The 24,979-nt window shown below is 45.1% G+C and overlaps 2 protein-coding genes across 3 annotated transcripts; both read left to right on the forward strand.

Annotated features, from left to right (window-relative positions):
- The first annotated feature begins 797 nt into the window (after positions 1–797).
- On the forward strand, positions 798–6,332 carry LOC124651674 (disease resistance protein RGA2-like). The gene is made up of 5 exons (XM_047190721.1): positions 798–893; positions 1,048–1,390; positions 1,645–2,757; positions 3,910–5,859; positions 5,969–6,332. The coding sequence occupies exons 2-5, from the start codon at positions 1,109–1,111 to the stop codon at positions 5,993–5,995; spliced, it is 3,372 nt and encodes a 1,123-aa protein (XP_047046677.1). The 5' UTR covers positions 798–893; positions 1,048–1,108; the 3' UTR covers positions 5,996–6,332.
- Positions 6,333–19,798: 13,466 nt separating this feature from the next.
- LOC124651675 (putative disease resistance protein RGA1) lies at positions 19,799–22,834 on the forward strand. 2 transcript variants are annotated; one of them, XM_047190722.1, is made up of 5 exons: positions 19,799–20,097; positions 20,351–21,463; positions 21,608–21,687; positions 21,781–22,639; positions 22,723–22,834. In XM_047190722.1, exons 1-3 carry the CDS (start codon positions 19,816–19,818, stop codon positions 21,620–21,622), a joined length of 1,410 nt encoding a protein of 469 aa, XP_047046678.1. In that variant the 5' UTR covers positions 19,799–19,815; the 3' UTR covers positions 21,623–21,687; positions 21,781–22,639; positions 22,723–22,834. The 2 variants fall into 2 exon arrangements, with proteins under 2 accessions (XP_047046678.1, XP_047046679.1); XM_047190723.1 differs by having other exon boundaries at positions 21,781–22,644; positions 22,723–22,833.
- Positions 22,835–24,979: the final 2,145 nt, after the last annotated feature.

The following is a 24,979-nucleotide window of genomic DNA, read 5'->3' on the forward strand; positions in this document are numbered from 1 at the left end:
CAACTGACTTAGGGATTATGAAGGACATCCACAAAATAAGAAATGAGCCGATACAGGGAGAAACCGTACCCATCCCGCCGGAACCGACGGCTCCGACAACGTGGGCGAGCCCATCGACGCTCACTGGAATCGCCATGGACCAACCCACGTCCTCGGTGACGAAGCGGACCCATGCTTCCGCCGATGTGAGGAACGAGTACACTCCGCCCCCAAAACGCTCTCCTACCCTTCACGCGCTAGAGAGAAACGCCGCTCACCTGGGCGCGGAGCTAGGGATCCTAGACGCGGGGAACAGCCGGGGTTGGAGAAGATCTTGAGGACGACGACGACGTTCAGCTACGGGGGAGAGCGGCGCTGGCCGACGGCGGAGAGCTTCGGGAGCAAAGGGCGTAGGTGAGCGACGGTGGGGAGCTCCGGGAGCCAGCCCCTCCGCCGAGATCTAATCGGCGACGGTGTGGGGAAATTTCTCCTCCACCGACGAGAACGAGACAGAGGAAGAGGAAAAGTTGACACACGCTAAAGCACGCTACGGACAAGAAGGCACAGACCACGAAATTCAAACAGAAAAAACCAGAAAAACCAAAACTGAAAAAACCGACCGAACCAGACGAGCGGGACGAGCGGGACGAGCGGGGCTGCGCCAAGATTCGCGCCGGAGGACAAATGAACGGCCAAAGATCTGACTTGAAGCCAATTGTGTTTTCATCTAGCTGAAAATTAAGAAAAGTGTTAGTTTAGGCCGGCCTTACAGTATACAAACTAAACAACGAACTATAATACAATAGCTAAAAGGAAGACGTCTGGAAAGCATAGCGTCAAAGCTAAGCAGACACTTTCCTCTCGAGTCTTCAGGTCTCCTCGCGCGCACCGGATCCCGCAGCTGCCGGCATCAGGTACCTCTCTTACTATCTACCTTCTTTCTTGCAAGCGCGCGACTTTGGTTGCGCTGCAGCTCTGCCTGCAATCTTGCAAATTGATGTTTAATAGACACGGCTATTTGCGAGCTTGTGGCCACGATTCTGATGTTTTGGTACGTAATCATGGCAGATTAATAGGGACTCGAGCTTCAATCAATATATAGCAAGTCCCAAGTCGACGGCCACGAGCCATGGCGGTAGCGGCAGTCGGAGGTATGCTCGCCTCTGCCGTCATCAAGCTGGTGATTAAACAGATCGGTTCCGCCATCGGAAGCGAGATCAAGTTGCACTGGAACATGAAGAAGGATCTCGAGAAGATGAAGATGACGCTGGAGTCGGTAGAGGCTGTGCTCAGCGACGCTGAGACGCGGTCTGTCACGGATAACTCGGCGCTTCTGTGGCTGAAGCGGCTCAAGGACGCCATGTACGACATCTCTGACATGCTTGATGACTTCGAAGCTGACACCGACCTGGTATGAAAGATTCTAACCATTTCGTTGCCATCAAACTGGATCTGAATGCTGCTGTTACCTAAGATTTTTTTGTTCAAACTGTGTTGACTCCATTATACTACTACTAGATAACGGAAAAAACAATGAATTGGGTTTCCCTTTTCTAAGATATGAACTGGCGGAACTGAACTGATTTACATAATGAACTAGATCTGAAAACTTTCTTTATAGTGACAATTCCATGGTGCTTACAAATCAAATTGTGCCGGTTGCAGTGGGCAGCTACGATGAATAAGATTAAGATGCCACGTAAGATGAAGAAGATGCAAAAGCGGCTACAAAAGATAGCAGATGACCGTAACAATTATCGTGTTCTACCAGAAACTCGCAGCGAGGTGAAGCAAGTTCCTGATATCCGGGAGACAGCAGGGAATGTGGAGGAAGCAGAAATCATTGGAAGGACTGATGAAAAACTGGAAATCTTAGCTCGTATATCTGGGAGCACCACTCAAGGGACCACCATCCTTCCCATATGTGGCATTGGAGGCATTGGAAAAACCACCTTGGCAAGATTAGTTTTCAATGATTCTGAGTTCAAACAATACTCTCAGGTGTGGGTATATGTGTCCCAGAAATTTGAACTGAAAAAGATTGGCAACATCATAATATCACAACTATCACCGGGGAGCCCGATACCTGATGATTTGCATAGTATTCATACTCGTCTTCGAGAGCTGTTTACTGGTAAGAGGATCCTGATCATCTTGGATGACCTATGGGAGAGGGATCCTTCTCAGCTACAAGAATTGAAGGCTATGCTGAAGCATGGTGAGGCGACTAAGGTGCTAGTTGTGGTTACCACACGCGAAAAACGCATTGCAAAAGAAATTGGCACTGTTGATCCATTCGAATTACCTCCCTTGTCAGATCAAATGTGCTGGGATATATTAAAAGTGAAAAGTAAGTTTGAAACAAGGCAAGACAGAGAGCACTTGGAGCCTATTGGGAAGGAAATTGCAAAGAAGTGTGGAGGTGTGGCTTTAGCTGCTCAATCACTTGGACACATGTTGAAATCCAAAACATATGATGTATGGGATGCCATCAGATCCAACCATATCTGGAATCTATCTCCGTCTAAAGAAACATCGTCAACACATGAAGTGCTTGCATCCTTGTTGTTAAGCTACAACTTCATGCCTCCACACTTGAAGTTATGCTTTGCTTATTGCGCAATCTTTCCAAAAGGACACCACATAATTAGTGATAGTCTAATTCATCAATGGATTGCTCTTGGTTTCATGGAGTCATCCAGTACATTCTCTACCTGGCAGCTCGGTGAGAGTTTTATTAGGGAGCTTCTGGAGATGTCATTTCTTCAACATTCAAAGGTAAGTCACACAATTCGTACACAAATAATCCTTGTCTTATTTTATTCAAATAATGATTTTTTTATAGAGTTGCTGATATTATTTCTCCGCGAAACCTTTCCATGCATTATGTTGGAGTAGCCACTTTATTACTTTCCTTTTCAAATGACTGATCATTTTTGTATGGAAAGAGTAAAAATATTTAAAAATTTACATGAAAAATACTAAACCCTTGAAATTTTCTCTTTGATTACTTGCGGTTTGTAGTTCTTGACTTCACATGTCATTATTTTTTTTACTCATAGGATGAATATTGCATGATGCAAAAAATATTGGCCCTACAATGTAGCATTGCATCATATCGATCGAGCCTCATTGACTCTGACTCTGCCTTTGCGATTCCAAGTCATCCTCCCAATGCAGAGTTTTGTTTATAATTAGTTTGTTATAATTTTATTTGTTATCTCGAGGAACACTTGGGCGATTTTGAGTTTTGTGTATCTGCAGTAGTCGAATCTGTTTCATCGCGGTTGGTTTGCTAAACTCGAATCCTTACATTAAGTGTATGTTGTTAATGGTTTTTTAAACTTTTAAAGTTTTTAATATCTTATGGAGTGACAGTTTGTTACTCAGTCTCATTAATTTGCCATACCTTATCATCAAGTGGTGATGGACCCTATTACTGGTATACTACTGTTCCCCATTGTATTCCATATTTTAATTGGAATATGTTAGTAGTCTAGAGACAAGATGTTACGGTTATATGTAGATTTTTCCTTATTTTAATTGTTGTATGTTAATAAGAATATCAATAATTTAAGATTAACTCTTGAGTCATTTTTTACAGCAATGGTCGTGACTGTACAAAATACACCTAAAAAATTAGTGTTCATGTCTTTGATTTGACTTGTTATTGGACCTTTGTTTTATACTCTGGAAAAGCATTAGATCAAACTGACAATGATTAGATGAAAAATAGCTGAAGATCACAAAAGAAACTGTAGACGTAGGGAAAAAGGTAAAAATGCAATAAATCAGATGAAAAAGTCAATAGAGTTGTAGCCTTTAAATTTCGGATGAAGAATAACATCCAGTTAGCAATTCACTTGTTTTATTCTCTCCAGTTGCTAATAGGGAAAACTGTAAGGCTTACACTACTTTATGTTATTCCAGCAGAACGGCCACTACTGGGAAAAAAGACGAGATGGTACACGGTTCACTATGCATGACCTGGTGCATGACCTCGCAAGATCGGTCATGGCTGACGAATATAACTTGGAGGGCCCCAACTGCCGCTATGCATGGCTGACAGATTGTAGTAGTAAGCCATTGAAGTCATCCACAAATTCACTTGCAAAGATAAGGTCACTGCATTTTGCAGACAAACTTTCGAACATTGATGCATTTTCACCAGCTAAGCACATCCGTGTCTTAGATTTCTGGACAAATGATATTCATAATTTGACAGATTCTATTGGTCAACTGAAGCAGTTGAGGTATCTTAGCTTTTCATGTTGGGATGCTCGAATTAATCCCAAGGGTATCGGTATGCTGTCGAAGTTGAATTATCTTAGAATCTCTTCTTCGGATCTCACAGTATTGCCAGAGTCGATTGGTGAAATGAAAGGTCTGATGCATCTTGACTTATCAGGTTGTAGAAACTTAAAAGAACTCCCATTGTCATTCGGGAAAATTAGAGAGTTGGTATATCTGAATTTGTCAGGCTGCTGTGATGTTTTAGGAATACCCAAAGCTTTGTGTGGCCTAACCAAACTCCAACATTTGGATTTATCAGAATGTAAATATATCAGAGGGCTGCCTGATGCCATCGTCAATCTCACTGAACTCCGATATTTAAGGCTATCAAATTGCTTGCAATATATGTTTGACAACTCAAGGGATCATACTGGGAGTTTCGTTGACCGTATATGCACCCTTCCCAATATGAATCATCTGGATTTGTCTGAGAATCGGTATCCTCTTATAATACCAGATAGTGCAAGCCTCTTGGCCAAGCTGGTGCTCACTGAGTGCTACCAAATTATTAGTTTTCCAGAGTGCGTAGATAACATTAAGTACTCAAGAAGTGCCAGGGCTCAGTACTTTTCTGTGTATGCAGGTGACACTAGCAGTAACATCTATTTGCTTGAGCAGACAAGTCCTGCTGAGCTGAACATCTGGCAGCTTGAAAATGTGAAGTCCCCAGAAGAGGCACACAGTATAAATCTGAGTAAGAAACAGACCATTCTAGAATTGACGTTATCGTGGACCAACGGTGCAAATAGATCTGTGGATGACATGGAGTTGCTGACGGAGCTAGTGCCACCAACCACTTTGAAGACGTTTAGAATAGACGGTTACTGTGGTGTTGGCTTTCCATACTGGCTAATGAGTACTAGCAATCATCTCCCTAATCTTGTCAAGATGACGATGCAGTATATGCGAAACTGCAAGAGTCTACCGCCCCTTGGCCAACTACCAAACCTCCGAGAGATTAGGCTCGCCAGTATGAAAAGCCTGGAAGAATGGGACACTTCATACTTGAGTGTGAATGAGCTTGAAAAAGTGTACATATATGATTGCCCTAAATTGAGGATAAGACCACACCTTCCTAGAGCAGCATCTTGGTCTATAAGGAAAAGTGATAATGTGCTCCTACCACAGCGGGAGAGGGTGTCACATATTGATTGCCTGACAGCTGGAGACAGCGACATGCCTCTTTATCAATGGGGTTTTCTTTACCGCCTACTCTTCCTCAGGCAGTTAATACTCATGGGTTGCACTAATTTGATGATCTCACCGGAGATATCTGGGGCCCTCCACTCCCTTCAGGAACTGACAATATGGGACCACAAGAGCCTGGAGAAATTGCCCAATAACATGAGGCAACTCACAAAGCTAGAATCATTAACACTGTCAAATTGTCCTAGCTTCAGACAACTGCCACAATGGCTAGGAGAACTGCTGTCGCTCAAGGAACTGAAAATAACATCCTGCAATGCCATCATGACTCTACCAGAGAGCATACAAGAGCTCACAAACCTCCAAGAACTGACAATATCTTTCTGCAGCCCTGAATTAAAGAAGTGGTGTAACGCAGTGGAGAACCAGAGGAAGCTTAAGGTACGTGCCCTACCATACTGTTTATCATATATTTATTACTCGTATTTTTTGCATGGAATCCTAGCTAATGGTTATACTAACTTCCTTCATTTTATATTTAATTTTGTAGAATATCAAATTAAACTGGACGGACTAGCTAATGATGGGGACAGGTTGCGGTTGCTGTCCCCTCATCTGACCCTTGCTGCGAACAGAGAGAAAGGCGCCCATGCGGGAGAGAAGAAAGTTACGGCGCGAAGACCGAACATTCATATTGAATAAATACCACGCAGGGAGCTCCAACGGCCAAGGTAGTTACCGATTCTATAAACACTTGTGTTCTCTCATGGAGAAGAACAACGCTTCTTGTTTGTCCACCTTAACTTTATTTCGCCACTCTGTTGCTATTGCCTCTCCTCTGTTTCGCCACTCTGCCGTTGTTTTGTTATTGTCAAAATTGAAATGAAATCTGCATGATGCTTCCTGCCCAAGCATTTAACTTGGCATTTGAAGGGCGTGTGTTCAGTCTGCAGTCTTGAGCTTCTCCTCTGTTCTCAGAAAAAAAAAATTTGGAACTCTGAAGAAGGGGGCCGGCCAGGACGACGGACGATTGGCGGAGCGGCTACAGAATATAATGTCTGGCTTACACGACAATATAATGTACCATACTAGTATATTCTGTCCATGGTTCCTGGTGAAATGCATGCAACTGCTGATGGGTTCAGCATTATTGCGGATACACGACCCCGTGCAACTGCAACGGAACAGCAACAACTAGTACAGGGTTTTTGGAGTTTTTGTGGGCGTCGCTTGCGGCGACTTCACCCGTCCCAACGGCCTCTTTGCCCTGCATGTCCTGCACAAGAAGAGACACGCCTCTTCAACCTGTTGCCCTGAACCGGATCTGTTTGATATCCGTGCTAAGTAAGGTTGTAGGAAGTGCACCTTGTTCCTCGTGCTACAAACTATAGTGATGTGACTGGCACCTCTACTGTAAGTTCCCTTTATCTATGTTCACCTGAAGAAGAGTATGCTGAATCGGTTGCATTTGAGTTGGCTATTGCCTTGTTTGTAGAGCTCACACTTACTAGTATTTCACGAGGGGGAAAGCTGCAGGGAAATTGATAATCAACACACGGTGACACAGTACGTATGAGTTTAGAAGGAAAGGAACCTTGACTCCATGAGGATTCATCAATTTAACTTGATTCTCAGTTACAAACTCACTCAGAATGTGCACTAATGTGCGAAAAAACCATGATTCCGATGATAGAAAAAAAAAGTAAAACACACTTTTTTGCACACAAAAGCCATACAATGAAACCGGTCAGTGTTCAGGCACTGTTATTATGTCAGACTGGAATGATATGTGCTGATTAACAAGATGTTATTTGTACAGAAATCAAGTAGAATGCCCGTTTGTCTGCGAAACACAAAAACTAGCACCAGGAGTGGGGAGTTTCTTATAACTAGGTAAAATGCTGAAAAAAGGAACTTAAGCCAGAAGATCTTCCAATAAATTCATTTCAGAAGAGATGTGTCCTTGCTGCGAAGGACCACAACTGCCGCTTTTGTTGCCTGCAGAATAAGGTTACATTCCAGGTAAGTTAAACATGAAAATCATACAGAACAACAGCAGTACCAAAACACAGGCGATGTTTATATAGATCAGTATTTTTACTTGCACAGTTTCGATGCATGTTAAGGAACAGAAATCATTGCATTTGCAAGCAGGACGCAAAATTCGAAGCATCCATACTCAACAGTAAGTTAAGCTGTGGCCTGTAGGACTAAGTGTTCAAGACTAGGCAGTGGTGAAAGAACATCATGGAAAAGAAAGGCTGCATTCTTGGAATTTGTCAAGGATTGTCATATTTAACAAACAACACCCCATAGTGATAAAAGTTACAAGAGTTTTCCTAGGATCTGTGACTAGGTGGGCTGAATATATGAGAGTGCCTGACACTGGAAATAAATACACTAAAACTCTGACCCTTTTTAAGTATCACAAAACAGAAAACTTTGCCAATATAGAAGGTACATAGAGTTAAAGCTATCATTGTGACGTCTAATTAACTGATCATTTGTTTTGTCACAGCTATTCAATTTGTAGTAAAATAAGTTTGACAAAATAACATTACTTTGCTTGATCGCCAGCACTTCACTGTGTTTTAAACTGGTTGCTCAAGCATCATTCATCCTCGTTGTTTCCTAATAGATCCCAACCACGAAAATCCTTAAATCAGCCAAACTTTCATAATACATTGTTATAAACTACTACTGTATGTGGAGAGCTAGTTAGAAAGGGTGTTGCTTGCACATTATAGAAAATTTAAATATTAGAAGCCCAGTGTGCAAGAATTGGGAACCATTACAAACTAAGGCAAATTCATCCTGTTCGTTGTACACAAACCAAAAAGGAAGAGTATAATTGATTAGACAAACACATGGTTCCTATTTTCACTTATAGCCTGAACTTACCCTATCATCTAATTTCACCTCACCCCCATGCACCCCCCATCTCCAACAGAGACCTTCGTGCACGACCCCGACACGTTCCACGCTTGTGAACCGTAAGGCGCGAACGCGCCGTGCCAACGACGTTGCGGCAAAGCTGTGACGAAGCCAGCGCCTTGCCACTAAGGAAGAGTCTAACTTCATCAGCATGCTCGAGAAGGCCGTCAAGAAAAAGGCCGCACACTTTGATCTGTCTGCTGCTACGGCCTGGCTCTCGGCGGCGCTCGGCGCCACTGGCCTCGTCGACGACCCAGACATGCCCGCAACAGACACGGCAGCCATGGCTGCCGTTGCCATGATGTGTGGCGCCACTGACGAGGAGGCGGCTGGACTCTTTGTGCCAACGGTGCCTGCCGTGGTGCAATGAGTTACAATGCATCACGACACACGCTCAAGGTGGGCGACCACACCCACAAAGCTCACCTCCCGCCATTGACAGCATATGCATGTCAGTGTGGCCTACTATCTCTATGCTTATTTCCTTCTACCTAAATCGCTAGTTAGAACACTCATTCACCTATGCTTGTTTATCATTCTTTGTAAGGGTGCACAAGAGTGTCTTTATGATTAATCTGAAGTATTTTTTCTGCTCTTGGAATCTTCGTGGCCTAGGGCAAAAAATGAAATGCGGCGATGTCTTAGTTGAACTAATCGCCATAGATCCCATACTCATGCAAGAAACCAAACTAAGTGAAATCACATCTCTTAAAGCCAAAAGTTTTCTACCATGTCACCTACAATCTTTTTACTATAAACCGGCCAATGGATCTGCAGGAGGAATCCTAAATGCAGCATCCTCCGATCACTTCAATCTGGAAAACTCAACAATTCACAACTTTACAATTTCCTCCATGATCTGATCCATCTCAAATAACCAGCCCCTCACAATCACAAACATCTATGCTCCAACGGATCAGTAGGAACTCTCACAACTAAGACGACATGCCTTGGATGACCCCTGGAGACTTCAACTTAATGTGTTTCTCTGCTAACAAAAACAAATCATCCTTCCATCAAGATGAGGCAGATGCTTTTAATGAGGCAATTAATAATCTGGCCCTAACTGAGCTTCCTCTTACCGATAGGCTCTACACATGGTCGAGTAATAGGAAGGAACCCACGCTACAAAGAATTGATCGCGCTTTTGTAAACACGGCTTGAAATCAAATATTCCCAAAGCCGCCGGTCTCATCGTTAACACACTTTGTATCTGATCACGTTCCGCTAATAGTTTATATCTCCACTCTCATCCCGAGTCCCGCCACTTCATTTTGAAAATGCGTGGGCTGAACACCCACACTGCGGCCCAATTATTCAGAACGCATGGGTTGCGGCTCAAACTAATTCAAACGCAGCATCCAACCTAGTTGCCGCCCTCTGAGCCTCAAGGCAGGCCATCACGCGATGGAGACAATCACTAACATCCCAAAAAGACAGATTTTTTTTGCAAAACTGGTAATCTCCTTCCTTGGCCACATTGAAGAATCAAGAACACTATCCAACTTGAATTCAATCTCAGACGTCTCGTCATCAAAGTCTTGCAACGTGCCATAAGAGAAAGAGTAGCCTTCTGGAAACAAAGAAGTAAAATAAAATTTGCCATAGATGGTGATGAAAACTCTAAATACTTTCATGTGGTCCCCAGCAACACGTACATGAAAAACAAAATTGCAAAACTAGAAATAAATGGATCCGTTTTCACTTCACATGAGCATAAAACGGAAATCCTAACAAATTACTACAAACAGTTGCTTGGACACAACTTTAACCCAACTTGGAACTTCTCACTACACACAATCTACCCTCACACTACCCCAGGTCTATCCTCCCTGGCTGACCCTCTAACTGAAAATGAAATTACTGATGTTTTCTTCCAAATGAAAAAGGAGGCCAGCCTGAGACCAGATGGCTTTGGCCCGGGCTTCTACAGAAAATGCTGTCATAAAATCAAACCAAAGATGATAAACCTCTTCCAAAATTTCTTTTAACAAACAGCCGACACCACAAGCATAAACAGAGCTCATCTCATTCTACTCCCCAAAACCGACTCTGCAATAACCCCGGATGCATTCAGACCTATATTTCTACAAAATTGTCCAATCAAAGCAATAGCCAAAGTCCTGGCAAACAGGCTGCAACACCACATCCCAGAACTAATCCATGGTGACCAAACTGGGTTCGTTAAAGGAAGATCCATCTCAGAAAATTTTGCTTACACTGCAGACCTACTAAACTGCTGTCATAAAAGAAAAGCTCCCACAATGATGATCAAGTTAGACTTTAGGAAAGCTTTTGACTCTGTTTCCTGGACAGAGTTACTGACCTACTGCAACTCCTACGTGTAACTGGATTGAAAACATCCTACAAACTAGAAAAACTGCAATTTCTAGTTTGTAGGATTCCCTGAACTAATTCTGTAACTGGATTGAAAACATCCTACAAACTAGAAAAACTGCAATTCTACTAAATGGAGTACCTGGCCCACGGATCCAATGTAACAATGGATTAAGGCAGGGTGGCCTAATCTCTCCCTATCGGTATATCATTTTCTCTGACATCATGCAGCAGTTAGCCCGGATAGCTTTTTGTCACAATGAGCTGCTCCACCCTATCAGAGACGGCTTGCCACCAGCAATCCTACAATACGCCGATGATACCATTATTCTAGCTCGAGCATCCCCTCCCGCAGCCCAAAAAATGAGACAACTCCTAGATCACTTTGCGCTTGCCACCGGACTCCAGATCAACTTCACCAAAATAACATTCATCCCTATTTATGTTACTGAAGAAATAGCCCAAACAATTGCAGCAAACCTTGGCACACAAGTTCACTCTTTCCCACAGACATACCTAGGTCTACCATTATCCCCAATCAAACTCCCATCATCGGTCTTCCAGACTCTACTAGACCGCATTGACACATACCTAGCAGGTTGGCGTGCGGCTCTACTATCCAAAGGGTGGTAACTAATCCTACTCTCAGCTGTTCTAGACAGCCTGCCCACTTATTTCATGGCCTCTCTTCTAATACCTATCCTCATAATTCAAAAGATCGACAAGAAAAGAAGGGCCTTTTTATGGGTAGGATAGGAAAAGACACGTGCTCTGGGGCCCAATGCCTTGCTGCATGGGACAAAGTTTGCACTCCCAAACTGAATGCGAGGCTAGGAGCACGGCCAGCCACTCCGGCGACCCTGGTCCGCCAATCTGGCACCGCCGCGGCTTACGCCAGGGAGACCCGCTGTCCCCACAGCTGTTCGTCCTCGCCGTTGACACCCTCGGACGACTATTCCGCCACGCCACCGAGCTCGGAGTGCTACGCCAGCTACACCCACGCCGCGTGCTACCATCGATATCGCTCTACGCCGACGACGTCATCCTGTTCTGCCACCCGCTTCGGGAGGATATCGAGGCCGTCAAGGCCATGCTCGAGCTCTTTGGCCGCGCGTCGGGGCTGCACGTCAATTACGGCAAGAGCACGGCCACCCTCATACGCTGCACCCCGGAGGAGGCGGCGCCGGCCATCGCCCTGCTGGACTGCCCTGTCGCCGAGCTGCCCATCACCTACCTAGGCATTCCGCTCACCATCCGCAAGCCCACGAGTGGACAACTGCAGCCGATGGTGGACAAGGTGGCAAGCAGGTTACCCACCTGGAAGGCCGGCCTCATGGGCAAGGCTGGCCGCCTCGCCTTGGTGAAATCCGTCCTTGGTGTGATCCCTATTCACCAGCTGCTTGTCCTGGCTCCATCCAAGAAGATCCTTAAGCTCATCGTCAAGATTGAGCGAGGCTTTCTCTGGTCGGGACGCGCGGCCGCCAACGGCGGGCACTGCCATGTCAATTGGCAGCGCGTCGCCTGTCCCATCGCCTACGGTGGCCTGGGGGTCCACGGCCTGGAAAGAACCAGCATGTCCCTGCGCTTACGCTGGCTATGGCTGAGCAGAACGGACGACCGGCGTGTCTGGCATGGCCTGGAGCTCCAATTCTCCGACCAAGAACAAGCCCTGTTCTTCGCTTCCACGACTATGATCCTCGGCAATGGCCGCGACGCCAAGTTCTGGGATGACCGATGGATTGAGGGCCGCTCGGTGCGTGAGATTGCGCCATCGCTGTTCAAGTGCATACCAAAGAGACGCCGCAAGTCCCGCACCGTCGCCGATGGGCTGCAGGGAAACGCTTGGGCTACAGACATACACGGCAACCTGGGTATCCAAGAGATCGGTGAATACCTGCTCCTTTGGCGAAGGATCGAGGGCACGATGCTCAGCGGTGAGCCGGACCGACTCAACCGGAAGTGGACTGCCTCGGGAGTATATTCAGCCAAATCCTCCTACATGGCCACTTTCCACGGGTCCACGGCGTGCCCTGCGGCCAAATTCATCTGGCGCACCTGGGCGCCCCAGAAGGTCAAATTCTTCCTCTGGCTGGCCCTCCAAGATTGCTGCTGGACCGCGGAAAGGCTTGCACGAAGAGGGCTGCACCACCACCCCAGATGCCTGCTCTGCGACCAGCTGCCCGAGACCATGCATCATCTGCTGCTGGAGTGCCCGTTTGCCAAGCAAGTTTGGCATGAGGTGCTCTCCTGGCTTAGGATGACATGTAGGATCCCTGGCGCCGAGGACGCTTCGCTCAGTGACTGGATGGCAAAGGTCAAGCCTGCACTCCCAAAGCCGCTTCGGAAAGGGTTCGCATCAGCCTCCTTGCTCATACCATGGATGCTCTGGAAGCACAAAAATGACTGCGTGTTTGACAAGGCTCAGCCATCGACGCAAACGCTGCTCGCCAACATCAACGAAGAAGCTTGTCTCTGGGCAAGGGCAGGAGCTCTAGGACTGAGGGCCGTCCTTCCAACCAGTTGGGATGTGCACTAGGCAAACCATCCCCTTCCCTGTATCACCGTCTCCTAGGAGACTTGTAATTACAACTCTTTCTTTTCAATGAAATGAAGCGCAAAGGTCCTTTGCGTTTTCTCGAAAAAAAAATGTTGTCTGCTACTGCAATTTTACTTCAAAACTCTGCACCAAAACAACACTCCCTGGAAACCATGGGTAACATCACTATCACCATTCCCACTTAGCCAAGGCCTCAACAGCACATTCCTAGGAAAAACAATCCACAAAAACTTAGCCACTCTCAGAGACATCACACAGTGCAAAGTAGGAAATGGTTTAGCTACCTTCTTTTGGCTTGACAGATGGCTACTGCATGAGCCCCTAGCACAGGTGTTCCCAGCAATCTTTTCACACCACCAATCACCATATGCTTTCATCAGTGATTTCATGCGAACAGACTAACTGACGCCGCAGCTGTCGAGCTTGCCTCTCTGCTGTCATTGTTGCTGGAAATTCAGTTAACCCAGGATGAGGACGACCGCCGCATACTGGACGTCACTCAGTTCTCGGCCAAGGCTGCCTATCTGTCTCTGCATGATGATCACTGCAACGACAGCACAACAAGGCTATGGACTCCAGGGTGCCAGGCCATGCCAAAGTTTTTTGATGGCTGCTACACCTTAACAGGCTAAACACGAGGGATAACCTGCACCACAAGTTGATTCTTGACACTCCCTACTGCCCAAGATGCCCGAACGCCATCGAAGACAGAGAACACCTCCTCTCTCATGCCCCTCAGCAAAACTGGTATGGCAAAGAGCTAAACTCACTCCTCAACTGACACAATTCAGAAACATATGGAGCAAACCAATGAACTCAAGTCTACCACACTCAGTCTGGACATCAATTGCCTTGACAATCCTGTGGAAGATACGGGACACCAGGAACGTTCTAGTATTCAGAGACGAAGTAATCACAACTCAAACAACCCTCTCCAATGTAATCTCTGATCTATCACTCTGGTTGTATCGCTTTAAAATTCAAGCGCAAAAGGAGGACACCATGCTATGGCGTAACCACCTATCCGCATGCAACTCTGCTACCTAAACATTTGAAATGAATTAAAAAAATCAGCTGGGGGGATCCAGTCCCCGCCGGTGAAAGTTTCAAAATAAAAAAAAAATTGGACAAACTTTTACAAAATATTATACCACTGTTTCACATGTGCCAAATCACATAAACTACCAGTGATCAAAAAATTCTTTCCTAGAAGGAAAACATAAGCCTGACATACATCATAATCCACATACTTAAGTGTATAAAACTGAGATATGGTTTATGACATAGCAATAAATAAAACCATTTTGAACTATTTCAATATATCGCTGCTATACAATAAGCTTGAGATTTTGTTGTGGTTGCAACATATAAGTTCATAGCTTATGGAGCAATAGCACGCATGTTATCCCACATAGCCTAAGACAAAATTCACCAAACTGCACTATACTTATCAATTATTATCCCCCTCACAATTAGCATAATTTTCAACAGTGGATGGAAGAAATGAGAATGCCCATAACGTTGCATAGTGCCTAAACATCAATTATCTTCCTGAATCTGAGAGGGTCAAGCTAAATGGCAATCCACACAGATTCCTCTTCTCATGGGTTTCACAATAAATAACTACTCAACTTTCTATTTGCACGAGCTGCTGAGGAATAAATCAAAGCTAGGCTAATAATAAGTGAAATGCGTGCAAACTTACAAAAATTGAGATCAATGGCACTCGAATTTTTATATGCTTGTTGGCATCGATGACAGCGGCAGGTTGCGGAGGAACTACTCAGGAACTTGTGACCTGGATCAAGGTTTTCCAGAATAATAAGATTAAAAAGAGGGGGGAAACAGACATTGAACCATTTGGTCGAGCACGTACAGGGCATCACCTTCAGGAAGACGGCGAGCGGCACACAGCCGGAGCAATCACCGAAAACCGTAGCGAGACAGGGGAATGGAACAGCAGCGCGTCGCAGGGCCTTCTGTGAGCGAGTTAGAGGAATGCCGCGGCGAAGCAGCGGAGATGCTCATGGCGGCGGGAAGCGGCCGAGTCGGCTCTCGGAGGGTGGAACGGCTCTCGTCCACGTGCAGCGGCAGCGCACGCTTTGGAGGTCGGATCGGGTGGGGCGGAGAGGATACGGAGGAGGTGGCCTGGGTCTCGCCGGGGCAGCAGCGGCATACGATACAGTATGAAGGAAGCAACCTTTTCGACACTTGTTGCTTAGCCTAGCCTATCTCTCTGATCTCAAGAGCATTGCTATTGGAGCCACATGTCTGACGAGAACAGGTACTTCTTCAAGGAAAGCATGGAGTGGCAACTTCGTTGGCCCAATGGAGCAGAGATACTTTTGGCTCGGTTCGGAAGAAGATCCAGAAACTAGAACGACGGCTGAGAGATCTTCGGCTGGCGCCATGGGACAATACAGCTACCGAGGCCAGAGCCATTGAGATTGAGCTGTGCGAGCTGTTCGAGCGGGAGGAGGTGATGGCTCGACAGCGTTCTCGGATCGAGTGGCTTAAGGAAGGAGACCGTAATACTGCTTTCTTTCATGCACGGGCATCTGCACGACGACGGACCAACAAGATCAAATCCCTGTCTCGTGAAGATGGCTCTAGGTGCACTGATATTGGTGAAATCAAGAGGAAGGTGGAGGACTTTTATACTTCTCTATTTTCGTCGGAACCGTGTTTTGGTACAGAGGCGATCCTGGAAGCAATTCCTGAGAAAGTAACTGCACAGATGAATGTTGACCTCTGCAAGCCATACTCTGATGAAGAGATCCGAACAGCTTTGTTCCAAATGGGCTCGACTAAAGCACCTGGTCCTGATGGGTTTCCCGCTCTTTTCTAACAAAATCATTGGGAATTCTTTAAGGTGGAAATCTGCAATGCAGTGCGTGGCTTCTTGGGAGGTGATTCTATTCCGGAGGGACTTTGTGATTCGATCATTGTCCTTATTTCTGAAGGTAACCAATCCAGACAACCTCAAAAAATTTCGCCCCATAAGCCTGTGCAATGTGCTGTACAAAATTGCATCGAAGGTGCTAGCAAACCGGCTGAAATTGATTCTGCCCTTCATCATATCTGAGAATCAGAGTGCTTTTGTGCCTGGCAGGTTAATTACGGACAATGCCATAGTTGCCTACGAATGTCTTCACACTATTCGGAAGCAGCGGGTCAATAAGCCTTTCTTTGCGCTGAAAATCGCCATAATAAAGGCGTACGACAGAGTAGAGTGGAGTTATCTTCACGGCTGTTTGGTGAAGCTCGGCTTTGCCACAAACTGGATTACTTTAGTTATGAGATGTGTTACCATGGTGAGATATGCTGTCAAGGTTAATGGGGATTTAACTAAGCCAGTGGTTCCCTCACGTGGCATTAGGCAAGGTGATCCCATAAGCCCGTATTTATTTCTGTTATACACGGAGGGCTTGTCTTGCTTGTTAAAATTGAGAGAAGGAAATGGAGAACTACAGGGTATCCGCAATGGACGTAATGGCCCTGCTATCTCACACCTACTCTTTGCAGACGACAGTCTGTTCTTTGCCCGAAGCGATCATAACAGTGTTGAAGCCCTTCACTCTACTCTGAAGCTCTACTGTGAAGGATCTGGGCAGAAGATCAACCTGGATAAGTCGACTATCTTTTTTGGCAGCAGATGTGATGCTACCATCAAGTCTGTAGTCATGGACAGATTGGGTGTACACAATGAGGCCCTGCAAGAGAAATATTTGGGCATGCCTACGGAGGTTGGACGTGCGCCGATCGGTAACTTTGCTTTCCTCCCTCACAGAGTTTGGAAACGGATGAATATTTGGTCTGATAGGCCGCTCTCCCGGCCAGCAAAGGAAGCCTTGCTTAAAACTGTCATCCAAGCCATACCTACATATATTATGAGTTGTTTCTTGATCCCCATAGCTACTTGCTCGGCATTGCGGAAGGCGATCGCTGATTTCTGGTGGGGCTTTGAGGATGGTCAGAAGAAAATGCATTGGCGGTCTTGGGAATGGTTGTCAACGCCGAAGTCCCTTGGCGGCATGGGCTTTCGGGATCTGCTGCTTTTCAATCAAGCAATGCTGGGGAAACAGGCGTGGCGTTTACTCACGGAACCTGATTCTCTCTGTGCCCGGGTGTTGAAGGGGCGCTATTTTCCAAACTGCGACTTCTGGGACGCGCCTAGACCGCGATCATCGTCGGCAACTTGGAAAGGAATTTTGGCTGGCAAAGAGCTGGTTCAACAAGGCATACGGTGGGGTATTGGGGATGGTCGATCCACTAGGATCCTCACTGATAATTGGATACCGGAGTATCCTCCAGACAGGGTGTCAACACTAGTCCCTTTGCCGCCAAATGCTACTGTGGATTTCCTTATGGATGAAGATACGGGTACATGGGATAACGAAGCAGTGAGGTCTTTTTTCCCAGATGATATCGCCATAAGAATCCTTGGAGTCCCCCTCAGCAGGTTTCGGGGTGCGGACTTCGCCTACTGGCCTCACGCCAAGCTTGGCGTGTACACAGTGAAATCTGCATATAATCTCGTCCGGAGCCAGAAATTTGTCAACCAAAGAAGCCTTTCTGGACGAGGTTTAATGCTTGATTCGACTGAGGAGTCGAGGTTTTGGCAGAAGCTGTGGAAGATTAAAGCTCCAGGGAAGATGAAAATCTCGCTCTGGCGGTTTGCTCATGACTGCTTACCTAGTGGGCACCAGCTTCGTCGGCGCCATATTCCTGCTTCAGATGCATGCCTTTTCTGCAATCGTGAAGAAAGAGTGGAGCACACACTGTTGTTTTGCCCCTACGCGCGGGAAGTTTGGCGTCAGGTCAAAATGGCTTTCCCTCTCCGGCTGTGTCGGAGCCAGTTTATCAACACGAAGATTTGGCTCATGAGTTTTATGGAGAGGTCGGATGACCGTATGGCGGTCACCTTAGCTGTTACGGTTTGGCACTTATGGGATGTGAGGAACGCTGTTCGCAACGATGAACCAAGGAAGCACCCGTACAGTCTAGCCGAACAAATCAAGGCATATATCAACATGATTCTGCTGCATCTGTTTAAACCACAGCCGGTCCATAGGCGTGAGTCCAGGTCTTCTGCACCAAGCTGGTCTCCGCCGCAGGACGGGTCGACAATCATCAACGTCGATGCAGCTGTGTTCTCGTCTTCCTCTAGGATGGGGGTCGGTATCGTGATCAGAAGCCACAACGGAAATTTTCTGGCTGCTAGCAGCTAGTTACTTGATGCGATCACGGTGCCTGAACTTGCTGAAGCACTCGCTCTTCGAAGTGCAGTCTCCCTCGCCCGTGAAGAAGGTTTGGACAGAATCATCTTGCTCTCTGATTGCCTATCTATCATCCAGCGGATCAGTTCTACAGCCCAAGATAGATCCCTGGTTGGTGTGGTGGTGAAGGACATCAAGACCATCGCCTCGGCTATGTCGTCTGCGACATTTCGTCATATTAGTCGTTCGTGTAATAATTCAGCACATACTCTTGCTCGGAGAGCAGATACGTTTGGTAGTTGTTTCTTCCGTGGTGTTGCTCCGGAGTTTATCCGTGACAAACTTTGTATTGATTTAGTTTAATCAATAAAGTTGCTGAGTTCTCAAAAAAAAAAAAAGGAAAGCATGGCTACTTAATCTCCCCCAACTCCCATTTCCTTCTGCCCTCCATTGATCTGGCCTTGTATTTCAGTTTGTCAGTTTGGATGACATGAATCTATATGGATTCGCAAAACAAAGTACGGAGTACCTTTTTTTCTTTTTCTTTTACTGAATCTGTAGTAGAAATGGATGACCTTGAGCCCCTAAGCTTTTCTCGTTGCCCGTATTCAGTTTGTAAAGTCAAGCATGGATCTGAACGTATGCCATTGTTATGTCCACTTGAAACGAAGAAACATCAGACACAACAGTTGTTTTTGTTGTAGAGCGTGCCTGATAGATTTGCAAAGAGTTTCAACGGGCACATCTCTGAAGACATCAACGGGCAGATAATGAAGCATTGGAGTAACCACTAACCAGCGAAACTGACGAATTAGTCTTCCGATCTGGGTGAAAAGAGTCTGTCAGTTATAACAGAATCCTCCTTTGATGTCAATCGAACATGTCGGAGTACCCGTACTTGTGGTGTCAAAACAACGTGGTTGTGAAATAGCTACGGAGTTTCCTATCTGGTTCGACGGTGACTTCACATCTGCTCAGCCCACTTGACTTGGCTCAGACGCTCAGTCTCAGTCTCAGTCTCAACGTCTCCTTCCAGCCGGCCGCCTCCGCCGCACCGGATCTCGCCTCCGTCCGGCCACCTCCGCCGCACCGGATCCCGCCGCAGCCGGCATCAACCTGCCCGGATCTGTGGAGTACCCGGCTACAGGTACACCTCTTACTATCTACTTTCTTCCTCGCAAGCCCGCGACATTGGTAGCTCTGCAAGTCTACCTGCATTCCTGCAAATGCTCAAGCTCGTGGTATCGATTCGACGTGCCATGATTCTAATGCTTTGGTGCGTAATCATGGTCGATTAACAGGGACTGGAGCTTCAGTATATAACAAATCCCAACCCGACAAACACGAGCCATGGCGATGGTGGCAGTCGGGGGTATGGTCGCCTCTGCCGTCATCAAGTTGGTGATTAAACAGATCAGTTCCGCCATCGGAGGCGAGATCAAGCTGCACTGGAACATGAAGAAGGATCTCGAGAAGATGAAGATGACGCTGGAGTCGGTGGAGGCCGTGCTCAGTGACGCCGAGACGCGGTCTGTCACGGATAACTCGGCGGTTCTGTGGCTGAAGCGGCTTAAGGTCGCCATGTACGACATCTCCGACATGCTTGATGACTTCGAAGCTGACACTGACCTGGTATGAAAGATTCTAACCATTTCGTTGCAATTAAACTGGATCCGAATGCTGCTGTTGCCCAAGATTTTTTTTTGTTCAAACTGTGTTGACTCCATTATACTACTAGATAACGGAAACAAACAATGAACTGGGTTTCTCTTTTCTAAGATATGAACTGGTAGAACTGGATTGATTTACATATTGAACTAGATATGAAAACTTTTTTATAGTGACAATTCCATGGTGCTTACAAATCAAATTGTGCCGGTTGCAGTGGGAAGCTACGATGAATAAAATTAAGATGCCACGTAAGATGAAGAAGATGCAAAAGCGCCTACAAAAGATAGCAGATGACCGTAACAATTATCGTGTTCTACCAGAAACTCGCAGCGAGGAGAAGCAAGTTCCTGATATCCGGGAGACAGCCGGGTATGTGGAGGAAGCAGAAATCATCGGACGGACCAATGAAAAATTGGAAATCGTGGCTTGTATATCTGGGAGCACCACTCAAGGGACCACCATCCTTCCAATATGTGGCATTGGAGGCATTGGAAAAACCACCTTGGCGAGATTAGTTTTCAATGATTCAGAGTTCAAAGAATACTCTAAGGTGTGGGTCTATGTGTCCCAGAAATTTGAACTGAAAAAGATTGGCAACACCATAATATCACAACTATCACAGGAGAAGCCAATATCTGATGATTTGCATAGTATTCATACTCGTCTTCGAGAGTTGTTTACTGGTAAGAGGATCCTGATCATTTTGGATGACCTGTGGGAGAGCAATCCTTCCCACCTACAAGAATTGAAGGCTATGCTGAAGCAGGGTGAGGGGAGCAAGGTGCTGGTTGTGGTTACAACACGCGAAAAAAGCATTGCACAGGAAGTTGGTACTGTTAATCCATTCGAATTACCTGCCTTGTTAGATCAAATGTGCTGGGATATACTAAAAGTGAAAAGTATGTTTGAAACAAGGCAGGACAAAGAGCGCTTGGAGCCAATTGGAAAGGAAATTGCAAAAAAGTGTGGAGGTGTGCCTTTAGCTGCTCAGTCACTTGGACACATGTTGAAATCCAAGACATACGATGTATGGGATTCCATCAGATCCAACCACATCTGGAATCTGTCTGCGTCCAAAGAAACATTGTCTACACATGAAGTGCTTGCATCCTTGTTGCTAAGCTACAACTTCATGCCTCCACACTTGAAGTTATGCTTTGCTTATTGTGCAATCTTTCCAAAAGGCCACAACATGATTAGTTATGATCTAATTCATCAATGGATTGCTCTTGGATTCATTGAGTCATCTAGTACATTCTCTACCTTGGAGCTCGGCGAGATTTATATCACGAAGCTTCTGGAGATGTCATTTTTTCAACATTCAAAGGTGAGTTACACAACTGCTACACAACTGATTCTCGTCTTATTTTATTCAAATAATGATTTTTCTATTGAGATACTGAGAGTATTTTTCTGCGAAACCTTTCCATGCATTATGTTGGAGTAACCACTTTACTACTTTCCTTTTCAGATGACTGATATATAAAAATGTACATGTCTCATTGCAATCTTTGATCACGTTTCTATGGAAAGAGTACAAATATTTAAAATGTTAGTGCGGAATACTAAACCCTTGAAATTTCCTCTTTGATTCCTTGAGGTTTGTAGTTCTTAAATTTGCATACCATTATTTTTTACTCATAGGATAAGCATTTCATGATGCAAAAGAGACGGGACCTACTACTGTAGCGGTGCATCTTGTAGAGCCTCATTCACTGACTCTGGCTTTGCGATTCCAACTCATCTTCCTTTCATTTACAATTAATTTGTTATTATTTTAATTTTTTGCTTGAGGAACAGTTGGGTGTTTTGTATTATTATTTCATTTACAATTAGTTTGTTACAGTTAGTTTTGTGTACCTGCGGTAATCGAATATTTTTCATTGCGGTTGTTTTGCTAAGCTCTAATCCTTACATTAAGTGTATGTTGTTAATGATTTTTTAGCAGCTTAAATGTCTTATTAATTCCAAATCGCTGCAAGCTGCTGTCTTGAGCCACTTTAAATGTTTTACATTTCTTATGGAGAGAGACAGTTTATTGCTCACACTCATTAATTTGCCGCACCACATCATCAATGGATGATGGACCATACTACCCGTATACTACTGTTCCTGACTGTATTCCACATTTTAATTGCAATATGATAGTAGTCTAGAGACCAGATGTTACAGTTCTATGTAGGAGCTTTTTCTTATTTTAATTGGCATATGTTTATAAGAATATCAATAATTTGAACTCTTGAGTAATCTTTTATTGCAATGTTCGAGTTTGTACAAAATACACTTAAAAATTTAGTGTTCATGTCTTTGATTTTACTTGTTATTAGACCTTTGTTTTTACATTATGGAAAAGCATTAGCTGAAAATGACAATGATCAGACGAAAAAATAGTTGAAGATTATGAAAGAAAGTGTAGAAGTGCGAAAACAGTAAAACTGCAATAAATAAGAGGAAAACTCAGCAGAGTTATAGTCTTTGAATTGCAGACGAAGAATAGCATCCAGTTAGGTATTCACTTGTTTATTCTCTCCAATTGCTAATAGGGAAAAACCATAACTCTTACACTATTTTATGTTCTTCCTGCAGAACGGCGACCCTTTCGAAGGAAGTAAAGATGCTACACGGTTCACTATGCATGACTTGGTGCATGACCTCGCAAAATCGGTCATGGTTGACGAATATAACTTGGAAGGCCCCAATTGCCGCTATGCATGGCTGAAATATTGTACGAAGCCATTGAAGTCAACCACAATTTCACCTGCAAAGATAAGGGCACTGCATTTTGCAGACATAGTTTCGGAGAGTCCGTGCCTTGGCTTTTCACCAGCTAAGCACGTTCGTGTCTTGGATTTATGCTATAGGCATGATTTGACAGATTCTATTGGTGAATTGAAGCAGTTGAGGTATCTTAGCTTTTCATGTGGCGAGGTTCCAATTAATCCCAGGGGTATCGGTATGCTCTCAAAGTTGAATTATCTTAGAATTTCTTCCAGCAGTCTCAGAGTATTGCCAGAGTCGATTGGGAAAATGAAAGGTCTGATGCATCTTGACTTATCAGGTTGTAGGAACCTAAAAGAACTTCCATTGTCATTTGGGGAGATCAGAGCATTGGTACATCTGGATTTGTCAGGCTGCTATGATGTTTCAGGAATACCCAAAGTTTTGGGTGGCCTAACCAAACTCCAACATTTGGGGTTATCAGAATGTGAAAATCTCAGAGGGTTGCCAGGCACCATAGTCAATCTCACTGAACTCCGATATTTATATCTATCAAGGTGCTTGGAATATATATTTGACAACTCAAGGAATCAAACTGGAAGTTTCATAGACAGTATATGCACCCTTCCCAATATGAAGCAGCTGGATTTGTCTGAAAATGATTATCCTCTTACAATACCAGATAGCGCAAGCCACCTGACCAAGCTGCTGCTCAAGGGGTGCCGCCAAATCATTAGGCTTCCAGAGTGTGTAGACAACATTCATTTTGAGTACTCAGGTGCCACTATGCGGAACTTGTCTGTGTACGCAGGTGACACTAGCAGTAACATCCATCTGATTGAGCATGCAAGTGCTGCTGAGCTGAGCATCTCACGGCTTGAAAATGTGAAGTCCCCAGAAGAGGCACACAGTATAAATCTGAGTGAGAAACAGAACATCCAAGAATTGTCATTATCGTGGACCAAGGGTGCAGATAGATCCGTGGATGACATGGAGTTGCTGACGGAGCTAGTGCCACCAACCACTTTGCAGAGATTTAAAATAAAGGGCTACTGCAGTGTTGGCTTTCCACACTGGCTAATGAGTATGAGCAACCATCTCCCTAATCTTGTCGAGCTGACAATGTACGATTTGCCAAACTGCAAGAGTGTACCGCCCCTTTGCCAACTACCAAACCTCCGAAAGATTGTGCTCGTTAAAATGGAAAGCCTGGAAGAATGGGACACATCATACTTGAGTTGTGGTGAGGATAGTGTGAATGCGCTTGAAAGAGTGTGCATACATGATTGCCCCAAGTTGAGGATAAGACCACACCTTCCAAGAGCCGCATCTTGGTCTATAATGAATAGCGATAATGTGCTCCTACCACAGCGGGAGAGCATGCCACATATTGATTGTCTGACAGTAACAGCTGGAGATAGCGACATGCCTCTTCATCAGTGGGGTTTTCTTCACCACCTACTCTCCCTCAGGGTGTTAAGACTTGTTGAATGCAGTAACATCAATTTGACGATCTCTCCAGATATATGGGGGGCCCTCCATTCCCTTCAGGTACTGGATGTATGGAACCACGTGAAGCTAGAGGAATTGCCCGATAGCATGAGGCAACTAACAAAGCTACGATCATTAACACTGTCCTACTGTCCTAGCTTGAGACAGCTGCCACCATGGATAGGAGAACTCGTGTCGCTCAGGAAACTTATAATGTGGGCCTGCCGTGCCATCATGACTCTGCCAGACAGCATACAACTGCTCACAAACCTCCAAGAATTGGAAATAGACGACAACCCTGAGTTAATTAAGTGGTGTAACGTAGAGGAGAACCGGAGGAAGCTTGCTCACATACAACAAAAGGTACATGCCCTGCCATACTGTTTATCATATATTTATTGCTCCTATTTTATTTCACGGAGAACGTTTTCCATGCTATGTACTGTAGTACCACATCTTCCATTTCTGTTCTTCGTTTCATGGAGGACTTTTTTTTTCCTTCAAGAAACGTTATAATTTACATGTCCATCGCATCATAATTCTTCTTTAATGCCCAAATGGAAATTATGAACTCGAATTGTAGCTAATGATTGTACTGAATTCCTTCATTTTATATTTAATTTTGTAGAAACTC

This window comes from Lolium rigidum, chromosome 5 (assembly GCF_022539505.1).
Source record: "Lolium rigidum isolate FL_2022 chromosome 5, APGP_CSIRO_Lrig_0.1, whole genome shotgun sequence".
NCBI lineage: Eukaryota > Viridiplantae > Streptophyta > Magnoliopsida > Poales > Poaceae > Lolium > Lolium rigidum.